At 49.6% G+C, this 27,523-nt stretch overlaps 1 protein-coding gene across 6 annotated transcripts in view; it reads left to right on the forward strand.

Annotated features, from left to right (window-relative positions):
- The first annotated feature begins 2,083 nt into the window (after positions 1–2,083).
- Positions 2,084–27,523, forward strand: part of KIF2A (kinesin family member 2A) — an 89,848-nt gene continuing 64,408 nt past the window's right edge. Inside the window, exon 1 of one of the 6 annotated variants that reach the window (XM_069749199.1) lies at positions 2,084–2,399. In XM_069749199.1, coding sequence (XP_069605300.1) covers positions 2,339–2,399 — 61 coding nt within the window. In that variant the 5' untranslated portion in view covers positions 2,084–2,338. The remainder of the gene's footprint in view (positions 2,400–27,523) is intronic. The other 5 variants (XM_069749157.1, XM_069749175.1, XM_069749193.1 and 2 more) reach the window with 5 other exon arrangements.

A 27,523-nucleotide genomic window follows, 5' to 3' on the forward strand; every position in this document is an offset into this window, starting at 1 on the left:
TTTCCGTGCGGTATTTTCCACAGCATGTGCACTGCGGATTTTGTTTTCCATAGGTTTATATGGTACTGCACAACGCATGGAAAACTGCTGCGAATCCGCAGTGTCAAATACGCAATGTGTGCACATACCTGAATACTCAACCTCTACCGACAAGCCTACAGCCTGCAGTGATCCTCAACCTACTGAACTGCCGCACAACCAGCTCTACCCTCACCTATTGTAGACTCACCCATCCCCGGCAGATTGTGAGCCCCCGCGGGCAGGGTCCTCCCTCCTTATGTACCTGTTAGTGCCTTGTTTTATGCTCATGTTTATTGTATTTGTCTATATTTGCCCCCTTTTTCCCATGTAAAGTGCCATGGCATAAATAGCGCTATAAAAATGTGAATAAAATAATAACACCCTTATATTTAAAGGGAATCTGTCGGCAGGATTGTGCACAGTAACCTACAGACAGTGTCAGGTCGGCACTGTTATACTGATTACATTGATACCTTGGTTGAGGAAATCCATCTTGTGGTTGTTTAATCTTTATTTTCAGTTTTGAGTTAATGATATGCTCCTGCTCTGGGGCGGCCTGCGGGGGTCTTCATGTGGTGCTCTGCTTGGGTATTCATAATGCAGATTGCTGACAGGTCACTGATCCCTCACCGACCTGCCCCCTACTTTGAATAATGAATATCTGTACATACTTAAAAAAAAACCCAAAACCTTTTGCAGGCAGGTGCAGCCGTAGCACCGGCGCTGCAGCATAATCGCATGTTTTATGTACCAATAATAACTGTTCTTCATGTTATTCAGCTAGAAAACAAAATGTGAAAATGGTGCCCGCTCCCCCTGCGTAGGTAGCAGCTCTCGGTGTATGTAGCTGTGAGGCGATAGCTGCTGTGCGCATGCGCCGGTGGCGCCATCTTATTAGAAAAGAAAAAAAAATTCCTTCTCCAAGGTGGCGCCGCCCGCGCAGTAGCAGCTTGGCTATCTCTGAAAACTACAGCCTGGGACGCAGAAACAGCCCTCACACCGCCCCATCGATGGGAAAAGAACACATTTGGCTACTTTCACACTGGCGTCAGCACGGGGCCATCGCCATGCGTCGGCCCGACGGACGTTGTGAAATAAATGAACAACGGGGGCAGCGGATGCAGTTTTTCAACGCATCCGCTGCCCCATTGTAATGTCCAGGGAGGAGGGGGCGGAGTTTTGGCCGCGCATAAGTGGTCGAAAATAGCGGCCGCGACGCACAAAAAAATGTTACATGGAACTTTTTTTGTGCCAACGGTCCGCCAGAACACGACGCATCTGTCGCATGACGGATGCGACATGTGGCCATACGTCGCAATGCATCGCTAATACAAGTCTATGGAGAAAAAACGCATCCTGCGAGCACATTTGCAGGATGCGTTTTTTCTCCAAAACGACGCATTGCGACGGACGTCACACGACGCAAGTGTGAAAGAGGCCTTACATGGCGTCGCCTAGTGTCGCCGTAAGCGCAGAGCTGAAGGAGCACGTTTTCGGGTCCTTTTTACCGCCCAATGAACGCCATAAGGAATTGCATCTCTTTCATCTCACTTGACGTTTCTTTTCTGTTTTTTTAGTGCATCATGTGGTGAAGTGAATGGTGTCGCTCCAAACTACAATAACAAGATCTTATTCAGCTGTGGAGACACAAAAATAAAAAATACAAGTTCAGGATTTTGGAAGAGAGTAACATGAGTTTGCAAAACAAAAGAAATAAAACTTTTGCATGAAATAGAGTCATTGCACAAGTCCACAGGCTGTTGCCTATAGCAACCAATCAAAGAGCAGCTTTCATTTTTCAACAGCAACTTAGAAAATGAAACGTGAGCTGTGATTGGTTGTTATCGACAACACTTTTTCACACTGTACTTTGTCACAGAAAGCATCCTAGACCTAATGTGTGAATGGAGCTTTTTTTCCAGTGAGTTCAGTGCGCTCAGTGCGCGTCCCCGGCCATTCCGCGTACATTCACCGCTTATGTATGTTTGCCGGTTGGTCCTGGATATACTAGACTTCCTTCTACGCATGCGCGTCTTTCTAGCAGCTCGGGTGACGTCAGCGCGCACGCGTGTTGCGGTTCCTCCTAGTTTCAGTTACGTCTCCTCCTTCTCTGGCTGTGAATGTGACCGGCAGAGGCGCCTCACCGCCCGCACCCCACCTCCTCCAGAGCCCCGTCCCGTCCTCCCTCCTCCTCCTGTTTCCCCGGCATCGCTTGGCCTCATTTTTCAAACAATAATAGGCAGTGTGTGCCCACCGAGCGCGGGAGAGCGGCCGGCAGCAGCAGAAGGGACCGGGGCACGGAGGAGGAGGCGGCGGCATGGCTTCCAGCTTCGGCAAGATCCAGATTGGGATCTATGTGGAGATCAAGAGGAGCGACGGTGAGTGTGGTGTCCATTCATTCTGTGCGGGAGCCGCCATTGTGCCGGGGCCTCCCCGAGAGGGCAGGGCGGCTGCAGAGCATGGAGCGGCTGTGACAGTGCGACTGATGGGGCTGGGAGGTGCTGTGCTCATCGGGCGATGGTTGGCTGCGATCTGATGGGAAATGCTGGTGACAGGAGATGGCATGTCTGCGGGGCTGGAGAGCGGGGGTCTGGGGGCCAAGATGGGACAGCAGAGTATGGGGCATAGGACTGATGGGCCGGGGCGTGGAGGGGGCGACTGCGTAGGACGGGCCGGAGCGTGGAGGAGGCGACTGCGTAGGACGGGTCGGAGCGCGGAGGTGGCGACTGCGTAGGACGGGCCGGAGCGCGGAGGTGGCGACTGCGTAGGACGGGCCGGAGCGCGGAGGAGGCGACTGCGTAGGACGGGCCGGAGCGCGGAGGGGGCGACTGCGTAGGACGGGCCGGAGCGTGGAGGAGGCGACTGCGTAGGACGGGCCGGAGCGCGGAGGTGGCGACTGCGTAGGACGGGCCGGAGCGCGGAGGTGGCGACTGCGTAGGACGGGCCGGAGTGCGGAGAGGGCGACTGTGTAGGACGGGCCGGAGCGTGGAGGGGGCAACTGTGCAGAACGGGCCGGAGCGCTGAGGTGGCGACTGCGTAGGACGGGCCGGAGCGCTGAGGTGGCGACTGCGTAGGACGGTCCGGAGCGCGGAGGGGCTGACCGCGTAACACGGTCCGGAGTGCAGAGGGGGCAACCGCGTAAGACGGTCCGGAGGGGGTGACTGCGCAGGATGGGCCGGAGCGTGGAGGGGGCGACTGCGCAGGATGGGCCGGAGCGCTGAGGTGGCGACTGCGTAGGACGGGCCGGAGCGCTGAGGTGGCGACTGCGTAGGACGGGCCGGAGCGCGGAGGGGCTGACCGCGTAACACGGTCCGGAGTGCAGAGGGGGCAACCGCGTAAGACGGTCCGGAGGGGGTGACTGCGCAGGATGGGCCGGAGCGTGGAGGGGGCGACTGCGCAGGATGGGCCGGAGCGTGGAGGGGGCGACTGCGCAGGATGGGCTGGAGCGTGGAGGGGGCGACTGCGCAGGATGGGCCGGAGCGTGGAGGGGGCGACTGCGCAGGACGGGCCGGAGCGTGGAGGGGGCGACTGCGTAGGACAGGCTGGAGCGCGGAGGGGGCGATTGGGCAGGACGGGCTGGAGTGTGGAGAGGGCGACTGGGCAGGACGGGCCAGAGCACGGAGGGGCCGACCGCGTAAGACGGTCCGGAGCGCGGAGGGGGCGACTGCGCAGGACAGGCTGGAGCGCGGAGGGGGCGACTGGGCAGGACGGGCTGGAGCGTGGAGAGGTCGACTGGGCAGGACGGGCCAGAGCACGGAGGGGCCGACCGCGTAAGACTGTCCGGAGCGCGGAGGGGGCGACTGCGCAGGACAGGCTGGAGCGCGGAGGGGGCGACTGGGCAGGACGGGCTGGAGCGTGGAGAGGGCGACTGCGCAGGACGGGCCGGAGCGTAGAGGTGGCGACTGCGTAGGAATGGCCGGAGTGCGGAGGGGGTGACCGCGCAGGACGGGCCGGAGCACGGAGGGGGCGACTGCGTAGGACGGGCCGGAGTGCGGAGGGGGTGACTGCGTAGGACGGGCCGGAGTGCGGAGGGGGTGACTGCGTAGGATGGGCCGGAGCGTGGAGGTGGCGACTGCGTAGGACGGGCCGGAGCGCGGAGGGGGTGACTGCGTAGGACGGGTCGGAGCGCGGAGGGGGTGACTGCGTAGGACGGGTCGGAGCGCGGAAGTGGTGACTGCGTAGGACGGGCCGGAGCGCAGAGGGGGTGACTGCGTAGGACGAGCCGGAGCGTGGAGGTGGCGACTGCGTAGGACGGGCCGGAGCGTGGAGGTGGCGACTGCGTAGGACGGGCCGGAGCGTGGAGGGGGTGACTGCGTAGGATGGGCCGGAGCGTGGAGGTGGCGACAGCGTAGGACGGGCCGGAGCGCGGAGGGGGTGACTGCGTAGGACGGGTCGGAGCGCGGAAGTGGTGACTGCGTAGGACGGGCCGGAGCGCGGAGGGGGTGACTGCGTAGGACGGGTTGGAGCGCGGAAGTGGTGACTGCGTAGGATGGGCCGGAGCGCGGAGGTGGCGACAGCGTAGGATGGTGCGGAGAGGGCGACTGTGTAGGACGGTCTGGAACGTGGAGGTGGCGACAGCGTAGGATGGTCCGGAGTGCGGAGAAGGCGACTGTGTAGGACGGGCCGGAGCGTGGAGGGGGCAACTGTGCAGAACGGTCCGGAGCGCTGAGGTGGCGACTGCGTAGGACGGGCCGGAGCGCGGAGGGGCTGACCGCGTAACACGGTCCGGAGTGCAGAGGGGGCAACCGCGTAAGACGGTCCGGAGCGCGGAGGGGGTGACTGCGCAGGATGGGCCGGAGCGTGAAGGGGGCGACTGCGCAGGATGGGTCGGAGCGTGGAGGGGGCGACTGCGCAGGACGGGCCGGAGCGTGGAGGGGGCGACTGCGTAAGACAGGCTGGAGCGCGGAGGGGGCGATTGGGCAGGACGGGCTGGAGCGTGGAGAGGGCGACTGGGCAGGACGGGCCAGAGCACGGAGGGGACGACCGCGTAAGACGGTCCGGAGCGCGGAGGGGGCGACTGCGTAGGACAGGCTGGAGCGCGGAGGGGGCGACTGGGCAGGACGGGCTGGAGCGTGGAGAGGGCGACTGCGTAGGAATGGCCGGAGTGCGGAGGGGGTGACTGCGCAGGACAGGCCGGAGCACGGAGGGGACGACTGGGCAGGACGGGCTGGAGCGTGGAGAGGGCGACTGCGCAGGACGGGCCGGAGCGTGGAGGTGGCGACTGCGTAGGAATGGCCGGAGTGCGGAGGGGGTGACTGCGCAGGACAGGCCGGAGCACGGAGGGGGCGACTGCGTAGGACGAGCCGGAGCGCGGAGGGGGTGACTGCGCAGGACGGGCCGGAGCGCGGAGAGGGGTGACTGCGTAGGACGAGCCGGAGCGCGGAGAGGGGTGACTGCGTAGGACGAGCCGGAGCGCGGAGGGGGTGACTGCGCAGGACGGGCCGGAGCGCGGAGAGGGTGACTGCGTAGGAATGGCCGGAGCGCGGAGGGGGTGACTGCGTAGGAATGGCCGGAGCGCGGAGGGGGTGACTGCGTAGGAATGGCCGGAGCGCGGAGGGGGTGACTGCGTAGGAATGGCCGGAGCGCGGAGGTGGCGGCTGCGTAGGAATGGCCGGAGCGCGGTGGGGGCGACTTTAGGTCTCTGTCCTTGTCCTGGTACCGGAGTCTGGTATATTATCTGGAGATGGATGAAGGCGGTACATGATCCCTCTGCTCCCATATATCAGTGTGTGCAGGTGACACCCTGGGTGGCAGTAATCAGGGTCACTGTGGGGTGCGCTGCTAGGTGTATGTTGTGGTGTCACTTTACCTAGTGACCGGCTGCATAGTGTCGGACAGACGGCTGCTGTGTGTGGCTGCGCAGTCTCTGGTTACATTAACACCTTTCTCCCCGTTCTCCATCCTCTTTGTCTTTTGCATGTAGTTCTTCATCTTTCCCTGCTCCTTGGTGTCAGTGGTTCTGCAGTCAGGGCACATGCAGGGAGCCGCATCCTAATGACTATTAACTCCGCGTGGCCCACCACCCTGCTCCATGCTCCCCCCCCATCGTGCTGAGATCCCGGTACATTTGCAGTGGCGGCACGTTGTGGTGACGCGCTCCCCTCCTCGCTGAATGTTAGGTGATCATTGCCACAGTAACCGGGATCACTACAATGAATGACTTAATTGTGTCAGGCGCTCGCTGTGTACGCTGCAGGGCTGCCGGCTGGGTTTGGCAGGTGTAAGCCTTATCTTCTGGGTCTGGGATTTGTGGGTGCAGAACTGTGCGTTAACCCCTTTATGACCTGCAGGAAAGCCCATGGCCTTTGTGTTTCCCTTTTTTTGAGATTGCTGACATCCCTGTCCTGGAAACATAAAATGTCAAAAGGACCTAAATCCCCCTGTGCCCAGAGCACTCCCTCCTCCTCCTCCAGGCAAGGGGTCGTAGCGGAGATTCTCCTCCACGAGGTGTGCGGTGCACTGCATCAGGATGCCCGGCCCTGCCTGCTGATTGGTCCGCGTGTCCTATCATCCTATCGCTGGCACTGCGTACGAGTGCCAGGACTTGTTGCTATGGCCAGGCTGGTGAGATGGAACGCTTTTTTTTACTGTATGGTGGCACATGGTTCTTATACTGTCATCACCTGAGCTCAATCCTCCAGGATCATTCGGGAGACCCATGTGGTTTGTTATTATTCAGCATCACAAAGCTCAGGGCTGGCGCTGTGATGCCACCTTCCTGCCTTACATCCCTGCATGGTATTTATGTGGCACGGACAGCGTATTAAGGAAGCTCTGCACTCCGCACACTACAGGATGAACTTTTACTGCACAAGTTTAGAGTTTCTGCTCTGATCTTTTCATGAAGTCGTCATTTATTGCGAAGTCCATCTATAAGCCATCACAGACGCCAGTAACACCGGATGGCATTTTTTGGTGCCAGCTCTAGAATGACAGCCGTGATCTGATCAGTTCTCTCTGCTCTGGTCATAGCTGAGGACGGACTCATAGATTTGCTTGTCGCTGCCAGTCCTGTAGGCTTTGATGGAGGAGTTGTGCATGTTCAAATGGAGCTTGTGATGAAAAAGGTTGTAAAAGCTAGTGACAAATATGTGTCGTCTGGAAACTATTAGGGCGCAGGCAGATGGCTGTTTAAATTGGACCGAGATCGCAATGCAGTGCACGGACTGGCCAGCGGCCCTCCTCCCGACCAGCGTGTGACGGCTTCATGTATTTCTATACAGCTGCCACATTCCGGGTGGGAGAACCGCAGCCACTCCGAGCATAGTATTATCATCTGGGTCCGAGTTATAAATCACACAGCGTCTTCTGTGCCTCTGCGGGGGTCACTTAGTAAATTTTGTCTATAGCCTTAACAGGCACATTGAGAAAGTGATCTCTGCTCCACGCAGCAATCACAGTGATCTGGCAGGTCACAAAAGCAGACTCATGACGCCGCAGCGGACTGGAGCTGCGCTGGAAACGTCAGAAGACGGCGATCGGCTCACCTTTATCTCCGCCACTCCTATACCTCCTTTCCCTTCTCCATAGACTTTCATTAAAGTAACTCTCATCAGGCAGTGAGCTGAAACTCTGTCCTCACTGAAGAAAGTCTAAAGAGGTTGTCTGCTACTTATCCTAGGATAATAATGGCTGAAACGTTACCATATCTCATGCACGCACTGTGCAGAAAATTGAGCAGAGATGCGGGTTTTCTTTTAGCCAGATCTTATAAATTTGCGCTGTATATTTTAGGCACTTATTTTGACCGTTGCACTAAAGCTAGGTCTAGAAACCGCCAGCTTTAGATCATTGCTTGCCATCGTGTGCGCTTTGCCTACATAATCCGCCATTTCTTATCAACGAGGTGGCCGGTAACCTAGGCAACAAGCAGTAAACTATAGAATTAAAAATCCTTCTGTTCTTGGTAGTGGAGAGTATTTTTAATAGGAGGTAAGGTACAAAGTTACTTGTTGTTGTTTACCCATTTAAGATGAAGTAGACAACCCCCCTTTAAAACAGTAGAATTGGGCAGGGTATTACAGTTTGATAAATACCTGATAATCTGTATATAGCGTAGTTCCCCTCCACGCCCCATACTTGTCACTGGCTTGTGTCTCCAGGCGTCTGATGCAGTCATTGATTTCAGGAAGAAAACTAGTAATAAATGTAGCAGTAGTGATGACACATGAGCCATGCGGTGCAGGAATGTGCTGATTGACGTAATAATGGAAACTTTACCCACATTTACGTAGCCTTCAGGTCCCGGCACGGTGGACTGGACACAGATTCTAGTCGTTGACTAGCAGGAAAACAGGATCTGACTACTAATGTTTCCCACAAAGGCCCCTTTAACACATGTTTTTTGCTATCAGTCGCCATCCATCGAATTTTGGAACAAACGGATCCGGCGACTGATGTTGCCGGATCCGTTTTTTTCTCATAGACTTGTATTAGCGACGGATTGTGACGGATGGCCTCACGTTTCATCCATCGTTCGCTGGATCCGTCAAAAATTGTTTGTCCGGCGGCCGGAGACAATGGACAATGTAACGTTTTTTGTGTACGTCGAAAAAACGGACAGTGACGGATCAGTCGCCGTCCGTTGTTTGATCGAATGGAAGCCTATGGGCTCCGGATCCGTCAAATGACGGAATCCGGCGACAGATTCCGTTTTTTTAAACTGAGCATGCTCCGATTTTTTTTTTTTTTTTTTTCAGGATCCAATTACCCGGATCAGCTAGTAGGATCCGGCGAAAAAACGGATCCGTCGAGCCAACGGATTGTGACTGACTGCAAAAAACTGATGTGTGAAAGGGGCCTAAGTTAATCAACTACTGGGCCACCCTTTATTAAAGGAGCGGTCAATTCTAGTATTTAAAAAATTAAAATAAAAGTCCCTTATTTTACCATCCATGTCTCCACTATTGCTCCCAATGATATGGGCTACAGCTCTGCCGCACAGGTGTACTGTAGACTGTATAGGTATCCGCAATCCTTGCTGCTGTGGCGACCCCCTTTGGCTCCGGGTCCACCACAAACTATCATTCCTCTACAGGGCAAGATGCAGAAATTGGTCTTTCACCATCAGGTTCTTCAATTTCTTGAAGGTGGAAATTGATAACCCTGGACCCCACTGCTCATGGTTGTAAGCCCGTCCAACCCATCACCGTAGCTGTGGTTAGCTCTACGATGAAGGATCTGGAACCCTTTGCTGTACACTTCTGGAGTCAGCTGGTACTTCCTTATCAGGGCCTGTCTGCTGCCCTCATAGTCTCTATCTTGTTCTCGAGGGAGAGCGGCAAACACCTCCAGAGCTTTGCCTCATAGCCCTAGGGCTAAAGGTACCGTCACACTTAGCGACGCTGCAGCGATACCGACAACGATACGGATCGCTGCAGCGTCGCTGTTTGGTCGCTGGAGAGCTGTCACACAGACAGCTCTCCAGCGACCAACGATCCCGAGGTCCCCAGTAACCAGGGTAAACATCGGGTAACTAAGCGCAGGGCCGCGTGCAGGACAGTATCAAGCCCACTGGTTATCGGGCAACTGGTACCGTCTGCAGGCCTTTTTGAATCCCCTCAAAAATGTGTCCAGATCTGCGTCCTTGTCCATGACGGGAAAATGCTTGGGACGGGGTATAGAGGCATTGACAGTACTGGACTCAATGCTCAGCGGGGTACACTGCTGTATCTAGAGACAGGCTAACGCCAGCTTGTCGCTCTCGCGCTGCAATATCATGTGACTGTCGCAGACAATCAGTGGCTTCAGCCTTAAAGGGACACTGTCACCTGAATTTGGAGGGAACAATCTTTAGCCATGGAGGCGGGGTTTTGGGGTATTTGATTCACCCTTTCCTTACCCGCTGGCTGCATGCTGGCTGCAATATTGGATTGAAGTTCATTCTCTGTCCTCCATAGGACACGCCTGCACAAGGTAAGATTACCTTGTGCAGGCATGTATTACGGAGGACAGAGAATGAACTTCAATCCAATATTGCAGCCAGCATGCAGCCGGCGGGTAAGGAAAGGGTGAATCAAACACCCAAAAACCCCGCCTCCATGGCTAAAGATTGTTCCCTCCAAATTCAGGTGACAGTGTCCCTTTAACAGTTCTGGCCAAGCAGAAGACTCACTAGGTTGGAATTGGAAAAGCTGCAACCAAAACATTTTGCTAGTCATCAGCTTTCTTCTATGCAGAGAAAACATGAATGGATGGTTTCCCAAGTATTTTTAAGCAACCGGTAAGTGAAAGATGGACCGCACATGGCTGCCATCTTTTTCCGTCTGTATTTCTGTCCACCTGTTCACTTGAAGCACAAGTTGAACCAGAGGAGGACATGTTTCCTTTTTATTTCATGTGGCCCTCTTGTATAGCCCCATAGAATATGATGTGCCCGTGGAAAACATGGGTGAAAATAAGGCCTGGCAACTTGCATTCGGGTGGAATACTTCATCTCCATTCCTGTAAGTTATGTTGTAGGTTGTCCACATGAGAGCGTCCTGCTTACACTTGTATAGGTTTGCGCTGTGTGAACTTCTGTTTCCTGGCAGGAAGATTGCTTGCTGACTTCAGAATAGGGCGAGTATCAACCATGTGGTAGAAAGACGCTGGCACAGGGATCATGTTATGCTTTACCAGTTGGGGCCAGTGTTAATGGAGCCCATTAGATGAGATACCTGGGACAGCTGGCCTAGGTTAGGGAATGGCAGGTACTATGCATATGGTGTCAGGGAGAGCACTGCAAGGGGTGATAGAAATCAGTGCAGATACGTGATCATTTGTATAAATTTACCCATTAAGGGAAAACGGTCACCCTCCCCCCACCCCCCGGGACGATAAGACCTATTAGGCTATGTGCACACGCTGTGGATTTTGCTGCGTTTCCGCAGCTGCGGGTCCGCAGCTGCGGGTCCGCAGCGGTTTCCCATGAGTTTACAGTACAATGTAAACCTATGGGAAATGAAAACCGCAGTGCACATGCTGTGAAAAAAAAACGCGCAGAAACGCAGCGGTTTACATTCCGCAGCATGTCAATTCTTTGTGCGGATTCCGCTGCGGGTTTACACCTGCTCCAATAGAAAACTGCAAGTGTAAACCCGCAGTAGAAACCGCGATAAATCCGCAGTAAAAACCGCAGCGGTTTTGAACTGCGGTTTTTCAAAATCCGCTGCGGAAAAATCTGCAGTCCTCCTGGATACGTGTGCACATACCCTTAATATGGGCATACAGGTGATAGAGATGCTGCACTAGTCCTACCTGTATGCCTCATGTTAATGGTTTTGTTGCTGAGAAATCTTATTTTATTTCCTTATGCTAATTATTTCTTCCAGGCTCCGGCGCTTGTGGTGCTCGTTACAATACTACCCTCCTCCCATCATTGTCAGTTACGGCCCCTGAATCCCACGCCTGCGCCCCGCACTCCCTCAGCAATGCCTTCTATGGAGCTGCTATCAGGGATCTTCTGCGTAGGAGACTTCCGCTCCAGTGACCTTCGGGGTGCGCGCCGATAAGGTGCTCTCCCCACTTCCTCCCTGCACAGTCATCGCTAGGAACCATATTTACACAGCGATGACTATGCAGGGAGGAGGTTGGGAGAGCTTATTATCGGCACGCACCCCGGAGGTCACTGGTGCGGAAGGCGCCTGCGCAGAAGATCCCTGAATGCAGCGCCCATAGAAGGGAGGATGAGGTATGTACTTCTGAGGGAGTGCAGGGTGAAATAAAATAAGATTTCTCAGCAGCAATACTATTAATATGAGGCATACAATACAGGTAGGTAACATTTGTATCACCTGTATGCCCATATTAATGAGTCATATACGTCCCAGATTGGGACAAATTCCCTTTAAAATAGGGGTAAATCCCAGCAGAACATGTCTTGTTCTCACAGAGCAGAGCCGTTTCCTACATGAACATATGACTGCGTCAGCCATACATTGGTCGCAGTGATGAAGACGTCTACAGACACCTTCCTACCGCAATACACCGGTAATGACTTCACAGGCTCTGGGGCTGGATACATGGTAATACGGTGCGGTATGTGGTGTGCGATACCGGTTCATATTATGTCCTCATGGTATTCTGCCATTTTTAAAAAGGAGAATGACCTGTTTGAATCAAGAAAAAAGTGTTTTTATTTTATTTTTTCATAGCATGAACGTTACTGAAAAAAAAGGTAAAAACAAACAAGCAAATACTTTCACACTTGCATTTTTTAGCTTCCATCACAATCCGTTGCTTTTTGAGAATATGAAATCGACAGAGAAATGAAGCCAGCTCGCCACCTTCCAGGTGCACAGAACCCCCGTCCTGATAAGACGATGTGCAACATAAGAGAGAAAAAAGGGTCTTTGTTCCAGCTCCTTGAGTAAAATCTTCAAATTTATTTCACGAATTTAAAAATAACAAGACATGCTCCAAGACCGCACCAGACGCACACAGAAACAGCAGGGACGCGTTTCGATCACAACAGCGATCTTTATCAAAGCTTTGATTTTTGAGGATCCTGCATTTTCCCATAGACTTGTATTAGCGACGGATTGTGACAGATGGCCATCCGTCGCGTCCGCCGTGCACTGGATGCGTCGTGTTTTGGTGGACTGTCGTCACGAAAACATATTCAGTGTAACATTGAACATTTGTTCAAACATGTTCAATGTAACGTTTTTTCGTACGTCGGGTCCGCCATTTCCTACCGCGCATGCGCAGCCGGAACTCCGTCCCCTCCTTCCCGGGACTTTACAATGGGCAACGGATGCGTTGAAAAACTGCATCCGCTGCCCACGTTGTGCCAAATTTTCACAACATGCGTCGGTACGTCGGGCCGACGCATTGTGTCGGCCCGTACCGACGCAAGTGTGAAAGAAGCCTTACTGGACCTAGTATTACTCACACTTCCTGTTCTGTGTAGATTACTTTTCAACAGTCTCATTATCAATAGACTGTTTTACAATGGCAGAGATACAATGGCACAGTAGATAAAGCAGGATTCACCATTGGCAGTAGGCAGTGTCACAGCTCACCTCCTCCCCCTCCCTTCACAATGACCAGATCAGTGTGTGCCAAAAAAACTGTCCTCTACAAGTCAGATAGGCAGAGCCTGTTACTGCCCAGGTCAATGAGGCTGCTGAAAAGAACAGAAAGTAGTCTAGTATTGGGCCACTGAAAATTGCCGAAGATTTCAGATTTTTTTTCTTTTACACATAGATCAGGATATGAATGACTGAGGGGCTTCGCTCGTTCTTCAATAGCGCCCCCCTTTCCTGCCGCCCAGCTTTCTGCTTGCGTAGGGGTGCGGTGCTGTACTGAAGACTGACAGCTCTCGGACCAGCGGCATGGTTCACCACTGCTCTAAACCGTGCGTTCTCCCGTCCTTCCAGCAGAGGTAACATTACGAAAAGTGCAGGGGCACTGAATCGGGCCGGACCTAGCAATGCAGTCCACTATAATGCAGCACTTGTAGTGTCTAAAGCACAGAGCATACCAGCACATGCTCCTTACACAGGAAATCGGCCATCTCTGACTGACTGCAGAGGTGGCTGGTAACCTAAGTAACGAGCAGTAAACTGTACAAATCGCTCCGTTTTTGAGAACCAATGATTTTTTTTAATAGGAGCTACATTGCAAAGTTACTCATTTTTACCAGCACTTTGCAATTTGATTCATTTAAGAAATTAAGACAACCCATGTAAAAAAAAAAAAATATATATATATATATATATATATATATATATATATTTACCATCCTGACTAAACTTAGCGGTATTAATGCTTACTGTTTGCTCCTGGGCCTAGGCTCTTTAGATGCAGGCCTAGTAGAGAAATGTGTGTTATCCCTTTTGTGGCTGCAGGAAATCCCATCGCCTCGTGTTTCCCTTGATTTATTTTCTTTTTCAGCAGAATAGTGGTAATCCGAAACAAAAACACCAAGAGCAGGAACTAGAGCTGTCCCCCTTCTATCCAGGCAGCAATGGGGGTCCGAAGATTCTCCTCCTCTGTGTTCTGGCGGGATTATAGGAAATGTGGGCCAGTACAAGTGTCCGGACTTGTTGTTGTGGCCGATTTCCTTACTGTTATGACCTTCGCTAAATCATCCGTGATCATTCGCTGTTACAACGGGAAGACCCATGTCATTTTTTTTTTTATGCTGTCACAAATTTCAGCATTGACGATGTGATGCCAGCTTCCCATATTGCAGAGTGAGGCTAAGTTCACACTGGGCGTTTTTAATGCAAAGTCTGAGATTTCAGCAATCTCATGCTCACACATTATTTTTTTGTCTTCAGGATTTTGGGCATTGCATGGTTTTTTTTTTGTGTTTTTCACCTATTGAAATGAATGGGTGGTGAAAAAATGCACCAAAAATGCAGATATCAGGTTTTGCTGTGTTGTTTTTTTTTTGTGTGTCACAACCTGATTCTATAGAATAGGACTTTTTTTTTCCAACACTAAACTTTATCTGCGTGCCCAAGAGACAAATCTAGCATGCCAAAACCGCAGCAAAAAAATGCAAGAAAAAACAGTGAATCAATAAAAACCTGCTTTTATTCTGCAGCTTCCACCATATGGTTCCAGAGATATGGGCCTTTTTACTTGGTGTGCCCATTGTGGTCAATTTTGTGGTCTTTTCCAAGTGGGCCGGGTTCAGTGTAATAATGCAGAGCAGCCTAAAGACTCCCCCCTTCAGATAATACTCTGAGAATCGCCCCCTTAATATAGACCATAGAAATTGACAGGAAATAAAATAGCCCATATCTCCGAAAACGTATGGTGGAAATAAAAACAGCCAAAACCGGAGAATTTAGGAGAGTAGTGGGAATAAGAAAAGATCAGAACCTTGTCACTTGTGACCTGGTGGCACGGCAGCTTTAAGGAGTCTGTGAACCCTGCAGACTATAGGGTGGACATTCATAGCCCAAGTATACAGTTTCTTCTCTCATCTATTCTTGAAGTCGTCATTCCCTGCGGCTCTTGTCTCTAAACCCTCACAGATGCCTGTAGCACCGGATGGCAGCTTCTGGTACCAGCTCGAGAATAAGAGTGGTGATCTGGCCGCCTCTTTTCCCCCGGCCGCCTCTTTTCCCCCGGCCGCCTCTTTTCCCCCGGCCGCCTCTTTTCCCCCGGCCGCCTCTTTTCCCCCGGCCGCCTCTTTTCCCCCGGCCGCCTCTTTTCCCCCGGCCGCCTCTTTTCCCCCGGCCGCCTCTTTTCCCCCGGCCGCCTCTTTTCCCCCGGCCGCCTCTTTTCCCCCGGCCGCCTCTTTTCCCCCGGCCGCCTCTTTTCCCCCGGCCGCCTCTTTTCCCCCGGCCGCCTCTTTTCCCCCGGCCGCCTCTTTTCCCCCGGCCGCCTCTTTTCCCCCGGCCGCCTCTTTTCCCCCGGCCGCCTCTTTTCCCCCGGCCGCCTCTTTTCCCCCGGCCGCCTCTTTTCCCCCGGCCGCCTCTTTTCCCCCGGCTGCCTCTTTCCCCTGCTCTCGCTCTAGCTGAGGATAGGTTTATAGATTTGCTTGTTCTAGGCTCGGCTGTCTCTGCCAGTCGCATAGACTTTGAATGGAGCATCCGAGCACATGCACGACTGCCTCTCCTGGCAAACTGTGGACAAGTGTAGATAGACTTGTATCACAAGAACGGCCGTGGTTTTTTAGCTGCTTGTGTGCAGTTCTCCATTCACTTCTATGGGCATTGTTAATAATTGCTTTGATGGGCGACTTGTGCTTCAAAGTCACAGACCCCAAAACACGACATTTAATATGAAAAAGATGACTGGATTCGCCGTAATCGCTGCGGTGCGACACCCGCATGGTATCTTGCTGTAACTACTAATCAGAAATGGCGCAGTAGGTTCCTGCAGGTGGGAAGGAGGTGGTGCACGGGGCTCCCACCCAGGGGCCACAGGCTACTGATGTGACCACTGGACCTCAGGGTCCTACTAATCACTTCGCTCATCTCTATAAATCAACGATTATTGTGCAGCACACCGAACCCATGATTTTATTTTTTAATTTTTTTATATGTAGAACTGTTTGAGGGCTTGTTTTTGGCTTTGAGAGCTATAGTTATCTTCTTAGAGTATATACCGTACAAATGTTTGCTTTTTATTCCATTTTTTTGGGGGGGATGCCAGAATACAAAAAAAGCCTTATTCAGATTTTTTTTCCTTTTCCTATACTGTGTTTATCGTTAAATAAGTTTAGATTTTTATATACCAGTATTACATTTTTCCAAATGCAGCAATACCAAATATTTAAATTTTTTTATGGGGAAAAGGCTAGTTAAAACTTTTTCTATTTTATTTTTTTCTATTTTTTTTAGCTTTTAATTTTTTAAAAAATTATATTGCATTTTTTTCCCTTTTTTTTCCATGGGACTTGAACCTTCAATTGCTTGTTCTATATACTGCTATGCTGCAGTATATAGTAAAAATAACCGTCTCCTATGTGAAAACAAATATGGTGGTACAGGGAGCTTTGAGTACACTCCTCGATACCACTGGTTCTGGAGTATGGGCGCACGCAGTAATCAGAACCGTTTTTATGCCGCTGTCAGAGATGGACAGCATCATCCAAATGGATAAATATCAGTTAGCAGGCGACCTAATGGGGCCTGCACCCCCGCAATGTGTGGGGCCACAGCTCAAGTCCTGAGCCTGCTCTGATGAGCTGCACTCTTGGTTTTTGCATTAATTATATGCTTGTGTGGGACATCGGGCCCCGTGGTGTTTGTGCTGAATCCTCCGACCATCACTGCTTGTGCTCAGAAGTCCAAGAACAAAGCTCTTCTGTCATTTATCTGGACTTTGTAACATATGGAGCCACATTTATTGTATCCTTTTTTATTGTATATCTTTTTTACCCGCTTCGCATGTTTTCCCTTTGCAGTGCATAAGGTGAAGGCCTCTACAAATCTATTTGAAAACCGTGCAGCTTTTACAGCAGATTTTTACTTTCTGGCAATCGTTTTCATGGTTTTGCGCATTAACCCTCCTCGTTCCTCTGCCAAATGATGCAGCCCTGCCCGCTGCGCTTCTGTTACACGGCTGGTTTGTCTGGCCCGACTTTTGGGCTATGTTCACATGCAGCTTTTTTTAATGCAGATTAAAAGCTTGTTTTTACAGTACCAGCAAAACCTATGAGATACAGAAATCTCATTTTTACCTGACCGAATTTACGAACTAACCTGCAGCTTCTTAATTCTTTCAGCAGTTGTATGGCATTTTTTTTTCACCCATAGAAAGCAATGAGAAAGTCATAAAATGCTGCAGTGTTTTTGGTGACTAAAACTAATGTTATTAAACTTGTACTGTAGACAGAGTACTAAAAAAACCACTTAAAAATAAAAATGCTGTGAGACGAGTGTATTTTTACTGCCATGAAAGCAGGTGTTGGCAGTAGAAGAAAACGCTGCATGTGACCATAGTTTTTCGGGGTGGTGATCTTTACAGTTTACAAAAGTTTTCCTGCTGAAATAGCTGTTTTTTAGGCAGCTTAACCCCTTCAAGACCTTGCACTTTCCCATTTTTGCGGTCTCATTTTTCACTCCCCTCCTTCCCAGAGCCATAACTTTTTTTATTTTCCTGTCAATTTGGCCATCTGAGGGCTTGTTTTTTTTGCAGGACAAGTTGCACTTTTGAAAGACATCATTGGTTTTAGCATGTCGTGTACTAGAAAACGGGAAAAAAATTCCAAGTGCCGTGAAATTGCAAAAAAAGTGCGATCCCACACTTGTTTTTTGTTTGGCTTTTTTTCTAGGTTCACTAAATGCTAAAACTGACCAGATATTATGATTCTCCAGGTCATTACGTGTCCATAGACACCAAACATGTCTAGGTTACGTTTTATCTACAGTAAGTGGCAAAAAAAAATTCCAAACTTTGCTAAAAAAAAAAAAAAAAAATTGCTCAATTTTCCAGTACCCGTAGCGTCTTCATTTTTTGTGATCTGGGGTTGGGTGAGGGCTTATTTTTTGGGTGCCGAGCTGGCGTTTTTTAGGATACCATTTTGGTGCAGATACGTTCTATTGATCGCTCGTTATTGCATTTTAATGCAATGTCGCGGCGACCAAAAAAACGTAATTCTGGCGTTTCTAATTTTTTTCTCGCTGCGCTGCTTAGCGATCAGGTTAATAATGTTTTTTTTTTTATTGATCGGGCGATTCTGAACGCGGCGATACCAAATACGGTATGTAGGTTTGATTTTATTTTATTTTGAATGGGGCTAAAGGGGGGTGATTTATACTTTCATATTTTTTTTTTTTTTATTTTTTTTTTTACTTTTGATTTTTTCTACTTTTGCCATGCTTCAATAGCCTCCATGGGAGACTAGAAGCTGGCATAGCCTGATCGGTAGTGCTACATAGCAGCAATCATCAGATCACTCCGATGTAGCTGAATTACAGGCTTGCTATGAGCGCCGACCACAGGGTGGTCACAGCAAGCCAGCATCAGCAACGATCATGTGACGGGGGTCGGCAATGTGCTAATTTCCGGCCCGATGGCCGGAAGCGCCAGTTAAATGCCGCTGTCAGCATTTGACAGCGGCATTTAATTAGTTAATAGCGGCGGGTGAATCGCGATTCCACCCGTCACTATTGCGGGCACATTCGAAACAGCTGACATGTCCCGGCTTTGATGCGGACTCACCGCCGCAGCCCGCATCAAAGCGGGGGTACCGACGTCTGCAGTAAGCAGTACAGAGTTAAAGGGATTACGTCTTTTTTTTATGTAGCATGTCAATTCTTTGTGCGTTTCTGCAGCGTTTTTCACCCATTGACTTCAATTGAGTCAGTGAAATCCACAGCAAAAACGCTGGTATAAAAGTGTTTGCGGATTTGCTGAGGTTTTTTGCATTGTACCATCTTCCTATGGTGTTTCCCATGCTGTCATCTGTGTGACAGCGTGGGAAACACCGGCGCGGTCATTTTTATCGTCGGTAATGCTACCACCGTTTACTGTTGGTCAGAGTGTTGCGGGGTAACGCTGTTGGATGTTAGTGTGACCCCGCAGCTGTGACTGCGACCTGCGGAAAAGCTACCGCCGGAAAGACTGTCGGTCAGAACGCTGCGGTGTCATGCTGTCAGATGTCAGCGTGACCCCTCAGCTGTGACTGTGGCACACAGGCATGGGCTGATGAGACTACTGATAAGTGACAGCAGGTGCCTCTGATGGGAGACGTAGTCTCATCTGGTGGAGCCTGTGCTCACAGTTTAAAAAAAAAAATTAAATTACATACATATTCAAATAAAAAAAACCCCAAAAAGCATTATACTCAACACCAAATCCCCGATGCCCTCGTCTCCTAGAAATAATGTAAAATAATAAACCAGCATATACTTACCTGTCCGCCATAGTCCAGGTAATCCAGATTGTCCCACGGCGATCTCGCGTGTAGAACAGTCACATCAGGAGATGTGACTGCTCTACCCAGTCACCGGCGATACACTGACAGGAGGTAATCACTGAGCTGCCGTGAGAGAGTTCCCCGGAGTTCATCAGCTCCGGTGCTCTCACTTACGCCACCTCTTCTGCATGGGAAAGTTCTCACGCAGCTGTGCCGTAAGTGAGCGCACCGGAGCTGATGAACCCAAGCTGAAGTCCGGGGAACTCTCTCACCGCAGCGCAGTGATACACTGCGGGAGAAATTACCTCCTGTCATTGTATCGCCGGCTGTCTTTGAGAGCAGTCACATCACTGATGTGACTGCTCTTAAAGTGATCAGGATTGTTATGGGACATTAGGTTAGGAATATTGTAGGTTATTATTTTATTTTTGTTACAGGAGACGTTGGCGACAGTGTGGATTAGGCGTTCAGTAAGGCTGCTTTCACACATCAGTTTTTTGCCATCATTCACAATCCGGCGAATTTTGAAAAAAACGGATCCCGAAAAAATTGCTGCCGGATCTGTTTTTTTCTCATAGACTTGTTTAAGCGACAGATTGTCCCTGTCCGTTTTTTCACCAGACACACAAAAAAACAAACATAGTAACGGTTTTTGTCCGTTGAAAAAACGGACAGCGACGGATCCGTCACTGTCTGTCGTTTGCTGTAATGGAACCCTATGGCGCCAGATCCATCAAATGATGGAATCCGGCAACGGATTCCGTTTTTTTAAACTAAGCATGCATTTTCCATTCTGGGGTCTCTCTGTCTCTCCCTAGTCGGATTCGGCGAAAAAATGGATCCGTTGCATCAGTTTTTCACAATTTGCTACGGATCTGTTTTGTTTTGTTTTTTTCAAAATTCGCCGGATTCAGCCTGACTGCAAAAAAAAAGATGTGTGAAAACTGCCTTAGTATGGTTTAATTAAGATTATTAAAGGAGACTGTCAAATAAAGGACTTTATTCTGGATGTCTGAGATTTTATACAGTACCACTGTGGGGTTAATAATGGATAGGTGTCTTATAGACATCTCACCATTGCTAACCTGTGGGCTTGATGTCACCTGACAATTCAATGGTGACATCAACCCCATAAATATGAACCCCACTTGCCACCGCCACAGGGCAAGTGGGAAGAGCAAGGCTAAGCGCCAGATTAGGCGCATCTTATAGATGTGCCTTTTCTGTGGCGGCTGAGTGCAGATGTTTTTAGTCTGGGAGAGGTCAATATCCATGGCCCCTTCCTAGGCTATTAATATCAGCCTGCAGATGTCTGCTTAGCCTTCGCTGGTTAGATCTTATCGTGGGACCCTATGTCAATTTTTTTTCTGGGCTCCCCCTGTAAACCAGCCAGTAAAGTCGAAGCAAACAGCTGTGAGCTGATATTAATAGCCTGGGAACCTTTATGGCTATTGGCTCCTTCCCAGAATATTAACAGCAACCTTCAGACTTCGACTTTCCTTCTGCTGATTATTTAAATTATGCGGGCGCCTACACAATTTTTTTTTTCCATTTTTTTTTCTTTATAAGGCTATGTGCACACGTCAGGATTTTCTGCAGAATTTTCCTGAACAAAACCGGACTTTTTCTGCAGGAAATCCGCATGTATTTTTTTCTTCTTAGTTTTTTACCGCGTTTTTTTGTGTTTTTTTTTCCCGGAGCTTTCCCAATTCAATTAAATAGCTGTAAAAACGCGAAACATCCGCAAAATGAATGAACATGCTGCATTTTTTTTACCGCGATGCGTTTTTTCGTGGAAAAAAAGCAACATATGCACAAAAACTGCGGAATGCATTATAAATGATGGGATGCATATGTGTGCGTTTTTTAAGCATTTAAGCGTTTTTTTATAGCGGAAAAAATGTGAAAAATCCTGAACTTGTGCACACAGCCTAAATGTCTGTTTTGCTCCTGAGGTAAGGATCTCGGCTTCTAGTGGAGATGAATCTGTGCTTCAATTTATGTGCATGCTCAGTAGTGGGGCAAGGCTGTGGAGTCAGAAGTCAGAGATATTGAGGAGTCAGAGTCGGAGGTTTGGCTTAAGGTACCGTCACACATAACGATATCGTCAACGATATCGTTGCTTTTTGTGACGTAGCAACGATATCGTTAACGAAATCGTTCTGTGTGACAGCGACCAACGATCAGGCCCCTGCTGGGAGATCGTTGGTCGCTGGGGAAAGTCCAGAACTTTATTTCGTCGTTGGATCTCCCGCTGACATCGCTGAATCGGCGTGTGTGACGCCGATTCAGCGATGTCTTCACTGGTAACCAGGGTAAACATCGGGTTACTAAGCGCAGGGCCGCGCTTAGTAACCCGATGTTTACCCTGGTTACCACTGTAAAAGTAAAAAAAAAAACCAGTACATACTTACATTCCCGGTGTCTGGTCACGTCCCCCGTCGTCAGCTTCCCGCACTGACTGTGAGCGCCGGCCGTAAAGCAAAGCACAGCGGTGACGTCACCGCTGTGCTTTACGGCCGGCGCTCAGTCAGTGCGGGAAGCTGAAGGCGAGGGACGTGACCAGACACCGGTAATGTAAGTATGTAGTGTTTTTTTTTTTTAACTTTTACAATGGTAACCAGGGTAAACATCGGGTCACTAAGCGCGGCCCTGCACTTAGTAACCCGATGTTTACCCTGGTTACCCGGGGACTTCGGGGACCAAACAGCGACGCTGCAGCGATCGACATCGTTGTCTAGATCTCTGCAGTGTCGCTTAATGTGACGGTACCTTTACTCCACATCCCTGGTTCTGAGGTGCAGTATACAGCAGAGCTGAGAACTAACCTCACCCACACCAGGCTCTGTATGTAAATTGTAAATTGACAGTGAGCTGCTTATCACAGGAAGGTGTGTGGTCGGATGAATGCCCGCGCGCCAGCTAGTCACCGCAATGATAATTCCCCAATAATAAAACCTTTGTAAGTAAACAGCATACAGCCTGATAAGGCTACTTTCACACTAGCGTCGGAATCTCCCCGTCGCAATGCGTCGGGGAGAGATTCCGATGCTAGCGTTTAACGTACTGCACAATGGAGGCAGCGGATGCATTTCTCCGGCGCATCCGCTGCCCCATTGTAAGGTGCGGGGAGGTGGGGGCGGAGTTCCGGCCGCGCATGCGCGGTCGGAAAAAGCGGTCCGTCAGGAGCAAAAAACGTTACATGTAGCGTTTTTTGCTCCCGACGGTCCGCAAAAGCACGACGCATCCGTCGCTTGACGGATGCGACGTGTGGCAATCCGTCGCAAATGCGTCGTCAATACAAGTCTATGGGGAAAAAACGCATCCTGCAAGCACTTTTGCAGGATGCGTTTTTTCTGCAAACGACGCATTGTGACGGATTGCAGAAAAAGCTAGTGTGAAAGTAGCCTAAGTCACACATCTGTGAATTCAGTGTTTTATCCCCTACCTTATGCTGTCCTCAGATTACGTAGCAAAGATCTGCTGACAGATTCCTTTTAAGCAAAATAAATCGCAACTTTTGGCATTTTTGTCAGTAAAATGCAATTTTTTTGGCCCGGAATATGTATAACTCCTACATACCCTCCAGTCACGGGTCTGAAACTGGCAAATCCCTGCAGCCCACAGTGCGAGCGTTAGGGGGGTTTCATAAGTCTGCAGTCACACAGAGTCACTGCAGACTTATTGTTTTGGACCCGACAACCCCTTTAATGATATTGAGGGCCAGAGCGTACAGAGTCAGGTCACCACAGCGCCATCCATTGGACAGTGTGTATGGAGCTGTGGCTTTCTAGTTCTGTACAGCTGATCAGTGGGGATGCTGGGTGTTGGTGTCCCCAACACATGGGTGGGCTTATTAATACTGATGCAGTGCATTTAAAAAAAAAGTAAAAATGGTGCAAGACTAAATATGGAGTTTGGTCGTAATGCTACATTTTCTATCCATTTTAGTCCAAAAATTGACAGCCTTGATCAAAATACAGCAGGTTGCTTTCTATGAATTTGCATGTTCGGCCCCCAGGCTTGCACTGCTTTTTTTTAACATTTTTTTTATTTTTTAATGCAAAGTAAAAGTTGCTTTTTACAGTACCAGCAAAAGCTGAGATGTCCGAAATCTCCTGCACACAATTTTCTTTTTCCTGACCTGAATTTGAAAACTACTTTTTGTTTTTTAAAGCTGTCAATTTTTAAGAGTTTTTGCAGTTTTTTTTTTACCCTCAAAGTCATTGTGCAAAAAAAAGCAAACCCTGCACTTTTGCTGCATTTTTGGTGAAGTTTTATAAACAGCTTTTTTTTACTGCCAGGAGAGCAGGTTTTGGCTGCAGAAAAAAAACGCAGCAGTAAAGCAATGTGTGATCTTGGTAGTAGTATCTTAGGCTACGTTCACATTTGCGTTGTGCGCTGCTGCGTCGGCGACGCAATGCACAACGCAAACAAGAGCACATGCAAAACGCATAGTTTTGCGACGCATGCGTCCTTTTTTTGCCGGATTTTGGACGCAAAAAAATGCATCTTGCTGCGTCCTCTGCGCCCTAACGCTTGCGGCAAAAAAGACGCATGCATCGCAAAACACATGTTAAATATAGGGGCGCATGACGCATGCGTCGCCGCGGTGGCGCCCGACGCACCACCGCAAGACGCTAATGTGAACGTAGCCTTACAAGGAAAAAAAAAAAGTTTTGGCAGCCTTTGCCCTCATTCAGAGGTTGTGTATGTCCTACCCATGTTTTTCACAAAGCCAATATAGTCTGTTGAGCTGCTCACATGTCCATGGATGTTTTTTTTTTTTTTTTTCAGACCTTTTGGCTAAAAAATCATGGAGACGTCCATTTTGGTTCCTAGTCACCCATACTTGTCTAATGGTCTGAGAAATTCACGGCCATTTTGATAACAATCAATGCTTTTTCCAGCATGATGGAGACAATGCCATAAGGCAAAAGTGGTAACTGAGTGACTTAGTGAGCAAAACATTGAGATTTGGGGTCCAGAACTTAAGCAGTGAGCGCTGACAAGCAGCTGAACTTTGGACTGGCAGTTACCTGGTGTACGGCCGGCTGTACGCTGACACAGTCCTCCATTATTTCTGGATGGGCCCTTTGTATATCTATTGCTCGCTCTGTCACATCACGGACATTAGTATGAGGTGAATAAGTGTTTCTAGACCTCATGATGGCAGATTTTCTGCACCACCATAGTACGCACTGTCTGTAGTCATAAGTGGTTAATCTGACCAGTTATTTAGTTATTCCTGCTCACGTCTGTAAAGATGAACATGTGGGACTCCAGCCGAGGAGCTGACGTCTCTGAGCTGCAGACAAGTAGCAGTTTCCTCCTATTTTTAGGTCCACAATTAAGACCTACTAATTAGCGTTTTATCTCCACTGGTGTGGCCACAGAGGCTCCTGTGTCTTCTCTGTAGCATCTCCATCTAGATATCTGTGCATTTTGGGAACCTCATTTTCAGCTCTGACTGAGGCTTTAGGGCCTGTTCACACGTTGTGTTTTTCAATGGTAAAAAACGCTGCAGTTTATAGTGCCATTAAAGGAGGTTGTCTAGTCAAAACTGATAAGTCTGCAGTCAGTCTGTGTGACAAGCCCTTCTCATCTAGTGTTTCCCCGAGTCAATGCTTTTCCACCCATTCAAATGAACGGGGGAAAAACACAGCAAAGTTGTGCGTAAAAACGCGTCAAGAGCGAACATTATTGTACGTCGAGGTTTTCGTGCTGAGGCCATGTGCACACGTTCAATATTCAGTCAGTTTTTTACCTCAGAATTTGTAAGCCAAAACCAGGAGGAGAAAAATCTGAGGAAAAGTATAATAGAAACCCGTCACCACTTCTGTATTTATCACCCTCTCCTTGCTTTGGCTTACACATACTTGGTAAAATACTGACCAAATACCGAACGTGTGAACATGGACTTACGCTCTGGTGCAGAAAAATCCTCTACAATCACTGATCATGGGCACAGAGCCTGGTGGTTCAGTCCAGTATCGCATGCCATCAGTTTCTCCCTGTTTCGCGGTTATTATATCAGTACATTCCTATCTGATTTTTTTCTGACAATGAAGCTAAACATGATTACTTGTATTAATACAAGAAAAAAAAGTCTCGCCACCCACAGTACTGATGAGAAAGAACAGGGAAGTGATTGTACGTGGAGCGTGGGGACTGGGTGTGATAATGTAGCATATTAATTAACGAGGGGAGAACCTGTTGGATCACTGAGATGCACGGACGATCAGTTCACATTTTGCCTCATGAGTCTGCATCATACTTTTTGCCTTCTTTATATGTTCTGTATAGTCTGATAATGGGACTGAAGTATCTCGACAATTGTTGCTCACGCTTGCAAATATGAAGTATGTCCTCATTGTCGATCCACCAGATCCTTATATTGGGGGGGCTGCTTGTTGCAGAGGTTCTACATGATTGTGATGTCTAAGGTCGGGGCACTGTGCATGTTCTGTCATACCAAACTCCCCCAGCCATGTCTGGATGGAGCTTGCCTCCACTGGGCACAGTCATGGGGAACAGAAAATGGCCTTAAACTGTTCCAAATTACAGAAGCCAAAATTGTTCAATATGGCCTGCTGAAGCATTGAGATTTCCCTTCGCTGGAACTAAGAGGCCAAAGCTGCCTCCCTAAAGAAGAAACATCCCCAGGGTATTCCTGTACTTCTCCTTCACCAGACCTTACAGTTGTTACAATGCAGTCAGGCCGGTAACGTTCTCCTGACATTCGCCAAACCCAGAGAATCGTGAGTCCATCACTCCACAACAGAGGCAGCCACTGCTCTACAGTCTAGTGGTGGCAGCTTTAGGCCATGTTCACACAGTGCGTTTTTTACTGCGGAACCGCCGCGATTTTGCCGCTGCGGCTCCGCAGCTGTTTTCCATGCAGGGTACAGTACACTGTACCCTATGGAAAACAGGAACCACTGTGCACATGATGCGGGAATCGGGAAAAAAAGCCGCGCTGAATAGCCGCGGTAAAAAAGAAGTACCATGTCACTTCTTTTTGCAAAACTGCAGCGGTTCTGCACCCATTGACCTCCATTGTGAGGTCAAACCCGCCGTAAAACCCGCAGATGAAAAATATATCTGCGGGTTTTACTGCGGTTTGTGGTGCAGAACCGCTGCAGTGTGGCTGCCCCCCGTGCCCCAATCCCATCCCCCCATGCTGTGATGCCACCCCCTCGTGCCCCGACGCCCCCCCCCCCGTGCCCTCATCTCCCCCCTTATACTTACCCGGCCTCCCGGTGTCCGTCCGGCCGTCTTCTCCCTGGGCGCCGCCATCTTGCAAAATGGCGGGCGCATGCACAGTGAGCCCGCCGAATCTGCCGGCCGGCAGATTCGTTCCAAAGTGCATTTTGATCACTGAGATATAACCTATCTCAGTGATCAAAATAAAAAAAATAGTAAATGACACCCCCCCCCCCCTTTGTCACCCCCATAGGTAGGGACAATAAAAAAATTAAGAATTTTTTTTTTTCCCCACTAAGGTTAGAATAGGGGTAGGGGTAGGGTTAGGGTATTTTCAGCCATTTTAACCCTAAAAAACTTCCTAGAAAACACACAGACTCTGCATAGAAAACTGCATCAAAAAACGCATCAAAAAATGCACAAAAAAAGCACCAAAAAAAGGACCTGCGTTTTCTGCCAAGAGCTGCGGTTTTTAGTCCTGAAAAAAAAGGAGGGAAATCAGGAACGTGTGAACATACCCTTACACTACTTCACCCGATGCTTGGTGCCGTACGGCCATGACGCTCCCGGCACACAGTTTCTGTGCTGAAGGCAATACCAGAGGAGATGTGGACTCTGCAGTTATGGAGTCAGCGGAGCGTTGGTGGCTTTTATGCCCTCTGGTTCGGCATGGTGAGGGGTGGTATGTTATATACCGGGGGCCATGAGGCTGAATGAAAACGTGAATTCAGTAAGACGTGTCCGATACGTTTGCCCATATAGTGTGAATCCGATGTAAGTATGAGTTTATCATGGGAGCCACGGTGCTGGCCACTCCTTATATATATGAACAGTGCCCACCACTCCATTAGAGGAGAGCAATCATTCTGCTTCTGTTTGGTGACCGGAGCTGTTTGGTGAACAGAGCTGATGGCACCGAGTTTTGTGCACAGCCATGCTGGATCCTCTGGTAGGAGCGCTGCTCTGCTAGTAGAGAGCTCCTAATTA

The sequence above is a fragment of the Ranitomeya imitator genome, chromosome 1 (assembly GCF_032444005.1).
Source record: "Ranitomeya imitator isolate aRanImi1 chromosome 1, aRanImi1.pri, whole genome shotgun sequence".
In the NCBI taxonomy this organism is placed as follows: Eukaryota; Metazoa; Chordata; class Amphibia; order Anura; family Dendrobatidae; genus Ranitomeya; species Ranitomeya imitator.